At 34.9% G+C, this 7,500-nt stretch overlaps 1 protein-coding gene across 2 annotated transcripts in view; it reads right to left on the minus strand.

Moving 5' to 3' along the window:
- Positions 1-7,500, minus strand: part of LOC119595008 (epoxide hydrolase 4-like) — a 38,029-nt gene that overhangs the window by 1,128 nt on the left and 29,401 nt on the right. For both annotated transcript variants that reach the window (XM_037944140.1, XM_037944139.1), the window contains exons 3-8: positions 7,243-7,367; positions 6,000-6,112; positions 4,722-4,890; positions 3,740-3,894; positions 2,447-2,602; positions 1-215 (exon numbers count right to left, since the gene is read on the minus strand). The exon at positions 1-215 is cut by the window's left edge and continues 29 nt beyond it. In XM_037944140.1, the coding sequence (XP_037800068.1) occupies positions 1-215; positions 2,447-2,602; positions 3,740-3,894; positions 4,722-4,890; positions 6,000-6,112; positions 7,243-7,367 (933 nt within the window). The remainder of the gene's footprint in view (positions 216-2,446; positions 2,603-3,739; positions 3,895-4,721; positions 4,891-5,999; positions 6,113-7,242; positions 7,368-7,500) is intronic.

Below are 7,500 nucleotides of genomic sequence, written 5' to 3' on the forward strand. Positions count from 1 at the left end.
GCCGGCGCCCAACACACTCCGGGAGAAGGAGGACGACGACGGGGATTCCGAGCCGTCGTGTGAGGACGAGGACGACGAGGACGAGGCGGCGACCTCCTGACGACGCCGGACCGTCAGGAAGTCGTCGATGTCCCGGTTGAGTTGTTCGGCGTGGCTGACGTGGGCGTGGTAACCCGGACCGCCCACCGGCTTGATGCGGATGCGCTCGACGTATTCTGTGGGGGAGGGAGGGAGGGGTGGGAGGGGAGGAGGGGAGAGTAGGAGGGTAGGGAGGGAAGGGGAGGGAAGGGAGGGAGGAGGAGGGAGGGGAGGGGAGGGAGGGAAGGGAGGGAGGGGAAGGTGTGGGGGTGAAGATAGGAGATGAGGGAGGGTGAAGATAGGAGATGAGGGAGGGTGAAGATAGGGCGAGGAGAAGAAAATGAGGAGTGGGAACAAGGGGAGAGGATAGATGAAGATATAAGGATAAAGGCAAAGAAATGGAGGAAGGGTGAAGATATGGCGGGGGGAGGGGGTAGGGGGTTAAGATAGCAAGGAGGTGGGGGCGAAATTAAGTGGTGGGGGATGATAGAAGGGCGAAGGTAGGAGGGTACCAGATAAAGGGGTGGGTAAAGGAAGATAGGGAGAGGCAAGACAGAAAGAGAATGAGGCGAAAATTGGGGAAGAAGATAAGAGGGATGAAGAATAGTGGAAGAAAAGAAAAAAAAGGAGGAAGTGAAGGTACGAAGGGGAGGAAAGCGATAGAGATAATAAGGGAAGAGACGATAGAGAGGAAGAAAACACACGCCCGGGGCGAAGATAGAGGGGTAAGGAGAGGATAGGTAGGGGAGGAGAAGGAGGGTGGGTGAAGATAAAGCAGCGGGAGGGGGAGGGGGGGGGGTTAGGAGGCAAAAATAGGGGATGGGCGAAGATGGAGGGTGGAGTGGGGGTAAGGGAAAAGGGGGGGGGGTTAGTTCTATGATTATTTGGTTTGCCTGTTATGAGAAGGACGCTATATGTGCAGACATCTATCTAATACTAATACTACAAATGATGATGAGGATGACAGTGATAATAAAGAATGATGATGATGATGATGATGATGATGATGATGATGATGATGATAATGATGATGATGATAACAATAATTTAAAATAAAACAACAACAACAACAAAATAATAATAATATCAACATAATAACAATAATAATAATAATAATAATAATAATAATAATAACAACATTAATAATAATAATAACATTAATAATAATAATGATAATAATAAAACAACAATAATAACAATAACAAAAATAATACAAAACGATGATACAAATAATTCTTAAAATATACAAAATAAAACAATGCCATTGACAGGACCAAGACAGTAACATCAACAACAACAACAATAACAACAATAACATCCCTACACAAACCTGCATAACGTATTATAAAAATTCACAAATACATCACACACTCCTAACGACAGATCATTTGAACAAACAGGAAATGGACTTCATTACCAAATACTACACTACTCTCGATAATTCTTTCCTGAACTGACAGATTAACGCGAACGTAGGAGGAAGCTGAAAGCGCTGGAATTTTAGGAAGGGCATCCGGTTACAGATGGCCATGACGTAGGATGTATGGTGTAAGACGGGATTATTCTTGTTGTTGTTGTTATTGGTTACTGTTATTGTTATCATTGATGTTATTATTATTATTATTGTTTTGTTATCATTATTATCATTATTACTATTATCATTACTATCATTATTATTGTTATTTTTATCATTGTGACAATTATTGTTATCATTATTATAGTTGCTATTATGATTATCACCATTGTTATCATTATTCTAACCATTATTTTTATTATTCTTATCATTACTATTATTATAATTTCCATTATTATTCTTATCATTATTATCACCCTCATTCATATTTAAATCATGCTTTATCTTAATATCAAAATCACCATTAACATTCCCATTACCATCACCACAAATACGATTATCAGCACTATCATTACCACAATCACTATCATTTCCATTATCACTATCACTCCTCTCCATGTTGTGCACCCCCCTCCCCTCCCCCACCTTCCCCCCCCCCCAACATAGAACTCCCGGTCATGTTGGCGGGTCGCGACGAAGTTGAAAGACTTCGCCTCATGACTTTTTCATGAGGGAATGAGGCAGGAAGGCGGTGCTTGAACTCGTAAAGTGATTGTCTGGTGCGATTGGCTGCGTTTGCCTTTGTTCTTGTTGTTGTTATTGTTGTTGTTATTATTTTTATCATTATTATTGTTGTTGGTTTGTTGATCTGTTGTTTTTGTTATTATTATTATCATTATTATTATCATCATCATCGCTATTACCATATTATCATTAACGCTAATATTATAATAATAATACCAACAACAAAAATACTGATAACAATTTAATCATCAATCATCAATATTCACTCACCGGCCGATCTATACGCCGTATCGAGGGGGAGGATGGGGTCGGCGTCCCCCATTATCAGTAGAATGGGGACAGTAACGACCTCCGGCGTCCCCTCGTCAGCGCCGCCGGCAGACACCCTGATCTGACGAAGGTGGTGGAGGGCGCCCGTCCAGTCCTCTGCGATGGGAGGCGTGAGAGGAGGAAAAATATGGTGATGATTTTTATTTTTTTTTTTTTTTTATTTGGTGAGATGGGGATTTTCGTTTTTTTTTTTCCGCCTATTTGTTGTTATTGTTGTTGATATTATTACTGCGGTCATAGTCATCATTATAATTTTCATCATTGTTATTGTTGCTATTATCATTATCATTTATTATCATTATTATTATTATTATTATTATTATTATTATTATTATCATTATTATTATTATCATTATTATTTTATTTTTTTTACTATTATTATTATTATTATTATTATTATTATTATTATTATTAATGTCATTACTATCATTATCATCAAAAATATTTTGTTACAACTCAGTACCGTTAACTTTTTTTTTTTTTTTTTTTTTTTGGTGAGATGGGGATTTTCGTTTTTTTTTCGCCTATTTGTTTTATTGTTGTTGATATTATTACTGCGGTCATAGTCATCATTATTGTCCCATCATTATAATTTTCATCATTGCTATTGTTGCTATTATCATTATCATTTATTATTATTATTATTATTATTATTATTATTATTATTATTATTATTATTATTATTATTATTATTATTATTATTATTATTATATTATTATTATTATTAATGTCATTACTATCATTATCATCAAAAATATTTTGTTACAACTCAATACCGTTAACTCACTCCCTCCATCCTAACCACCTTTACCTCTTATTGAAAAAGTGAATTTATAAATCTCGAAATCCTGTTCGGACGCTGCCTTTGTTCGGATCAACGGCTTCAATTGTCTTTCTATAATATCCACACACTCCCGGAACCTCTTCCCTTCTTATATTACAACATAACGACATTAACATTAACACTACCATTAACGGCATTAACATTAACCTCAGCTCTCGGAATTTACTTAACACACCTCCTACTCAGCCCGAGTTCTTCTGGAATAAGTGAATTTATAGGCCTCGATCTCCTGTTCGGACACCGCCTTCGTTCGGATCAACGGCTTCATTCCTCTAAAAATACATCCACATTCTCCCAGAACCCTTTTCTTTTTTATACAACACAACAACGACATTAACACCCTTCCCTCCTCCCCCACAACCTACTCAAAACCGTACCCTACCCCTCACCTCTTCTCGAAAAAGTGAATTTATAAGCCTCGATCTCCTGTTCGGACACCGCCTTCGTCCGGATCAGCGGCTTCAATATTCTGTCAATGACGTCACTGTCGTTAAGCAGCGCCGCGTACTCTGGCAGCAACGGAAGTTGTAAGAAGAACAAATACCTGGAAGAATATGATTAAACTGATTAAACTATGATTATAACAACCAAATCATGATTATTAGACTGATTAATAATTAAGTTCATGATAATCTAATCGTATACCATAATCGAGGCAGGTAATTAATGATTCAGTTGAATATAATCTAATAATCAATTAAGAATTACATACATAACAATTAAGTTATTTTATATAGATTCACAATATTCAATAATTCATGAGAGGGTGATTAAAAATACGGAATGAGTATCTAATGATAATAATGTTATGTATGATTGTAATCTAAATAATGATAATAATAATAATAATAATAATAATAATAACAAAACAACAATAATAATGATGATAATAATAATAAAAACAACAACAAAACAATGGCTCTTTTCCAAGCAATATGGTCTTGCGCTAGATTTTTTTTTTCTATCCACAATTCAAGCAAGTCCTCATGAATTATTTCCTGGTCTTGTAAATAATAATGATAATGATACTAATAGTAATAATAATGAAAAAAGAAACCAAACCACCACCATCAACAACAAATAATAATTATGGTAATCATATTCGTAATACAATAATAATAATAACAATAATAATAATAATAATAACAATAATAATAACAACAATAATAATAATAATAATAATAATAATAATAATAATAATAATAATAATAACAACAACAATGATGATGAATGAATGATGAATGCTGATAATAACAACATAGAATAAAAAAAAAAACAAAGGTGAGGATGACAATAAACATTGTAACAATAGTAACAGTAACAAACAAATCACAATAACAACCGTAACAGCAACAACACTAACCGACTTACCACAATTTCAAATAATTCTTCCAGAGAGAATGGATATGCTGATGAACGATATAGGGATGGGGAGAGTGGACAAGTACCATCTTCGATACCAGATCGGGGTATCGCTGTACCAAATGCCAACCCACCTGCCCACCTACACCTGCGCATACAAGGTGGGCATGCTCTCGACCTGGGAATGAAGAGGGTACTGATTAATGCATGATGGGTTGGGTTGGGGTTGGGTTGGGTTGGGTTGGGTTGGGTTAGGTTAGGTTAAGTTAGGTTAGGTTAGGTTAGGCTAGGCTAGGTCAGGTCAGGTTAATTTTAGTTAGGTTTGGGCGGTGGATTATGCTAGGTGTATTTCAATGCATATTTAAGGATTGTTCGTTTTTGTTATCTACTTATTCAGTTTTTCAAACTGTGTTTTGATTGGTTGGAGGTTATTTCAAATTTGAACGCGAGAGATTACGAGCGCAATGCAAGTTGGTTCATGATTAAGTTTAATATAATGAAGTATTTTGCAATAACTCTCCACTTTGCATATTGTTTTCTAAAGGTTATGCAATATGAGAAGAATGAAGTCATTTTAATACTACTGTTGTCTTCTGAAATTCTTAATCAGTCTTCAATGATAATTTTCTAACAAACTTAATTTGTTTAGGGTATTTTAAGCCACGATGCAAATGTGATTTTTGGGCATTTCCCCATAATCTATAACAATAATGTTTCTACTACACATTCCCATCGTATAATTATAATTAATATGGCAACTCACATCGGCCCTGGAAAAATCCGATTTGCTGCCTCTTTTTTCAATCTAATATTAATAATAATTAATAATAGTAGTAATAATAGAGATAATACTTAATATTTGAATATTTGAAATGTCAAAACATACCACAGTATTTTTTTCTTCATTTTTATTGAGAGTTGCACCCTCAAAATCTTTTTTTCCTCTCTCTCCCTCTCAAACAAAAGAGAAAAGTCGAATCGGAACACTATATTGCAGGGTGGGTTGCCAGTCTTGCATGTTATAAGATAGCAGTATACGCACCTCGATTGCCTACCTAGCCACTGGGTGGCCAAGCCAGCCCAAGTCAGTGCTGGTCCCAAGCCCTGATAAAATAGAGAGAATGATTACCTAAAAAGGTAACACCGGCACCCTCCGTGGAAATTAACTGGGGACCCTACCACGTACTCACTCCAAGAGCATCACAACATGAAAACTACAAATAAGTATCATCCTGTGACCACGGCGGCTCAGACATGAACCTACCGTTAAAAGAAGAAGATACGCACCCAGACTGCCTATGAGGTGAACTATGTCCTCTGCAATGATGTCTACGGTATACTGCGTCCTCATTCTGGGAATGTCCGAATCACCGCATCCACGCAGGTCCACAGCCACTACCCTGCAACAATTGCACAATTATCAATCTCTTTGCACTGTTGAGGTAGATTGTGATGACATCTTGGTAACTTAAAGATAAATAAATAAATTACTAAATATATATATATATATATATATATATAATAATATATATATATATATATATATATATATATATATATATATATATTTTTTTTTTTTTTTTTTTTTTTTTTTTTTTTTTTTTTTTTTTTTTTTTTTTTTTGCGCACAGACTGTTTCACTGCATGATTGTTTGTCTCGGTCTCTTTCATTTCACCGTACACCTGGAAATGCATGCTTTATGTGTAATATTATATTCTGCAAATTACTTCCATAAATATGGTATTGTACTGTATTGAACATTTGTACATCATACTGAATAAACGTAAAATAAATAAATAAATAAATAAATAAATAATAAATAAAATATGAATAAAAAAACAACCAATTCTCTCTCCCTCCCTCTCTCTCTCTCTCTCTCTCTCTCTCTCTCTCTCTCTCTCTCTCTCTCTCTCTCTCTCTCTCTCTCTCTCCCTAGCATATAATTCAAATTCTCCCTTGCTGTGTTTGATAAAATTATGATTACAGCATAAATCAAGTTAGTAAAAAAAAAATATAAATAAAAATAAAATGTATGTGTGTATATATATATATATATATATATATATATATATATATATATATATATATATATATATAATATACATATATATATATATATATATATATATATATATATATATATATATATATATATATATATATATATATATATTCAGAATGATGAGCTAATTTGTACGACATTCGTAACCTGCCTGTGAGTCGGACCTTCAGATTAAGAAAAAAATATGATTATGATGGCGATACAGCTGCGATCATAATCATTGTTAGATATCGTAATATTTGTTAGCGTTATTAGGTATCAGAATCACCCTTATCACTGTTATCAGTATCTGTTCATCAGTATTCCCCAGATTCAATATCATAAGCATAGTTATCCCTTTAGTTAATGACGGAAGTATAAATGCCATTAACCAACATTACTACCGCTATTGCTATCACTATCAATAACAAGCATATCACTCATTTTCCTACCATTTACCAGCATCATACTTACAAAACACTTACTTACCAATAGTTACTAGCAAGACTCGGAATTTGCTTCCTCCAAGTGAACCAAAAATCCGGAGCTCCATGAATCATTATCACCAACGGATTATCCGAATCACCTGCCTCCACGTAATGGAGTTTTACACTCTGTGGGAATTAGGAACATTTTATTTGAGGTTTTTTAAAGTTAATGCGAGGGTGTTTTGTGTATCGGTATAGCTCTTATTTAGCTTTTGTATTTTCGTATGGTTGAGATTAGAATCGACAGATGCAATGATTG

This window comes from Penaeus monodon, chromosome 35 (genome assembly GCF_015228065.2).
Source record: "Penaeus monodon isolate SGIC_2016 chromosome 35, NSTDA_Pmon_1, whole genome shotgun sequence".
Taxonomy (NCBI): domain Eukaryota; kingdom Metazoa; phylum Arthropoda; class Malacostraca; order Decapoda; family Penaeidae; genus Penaeus; species Penaeus monodon.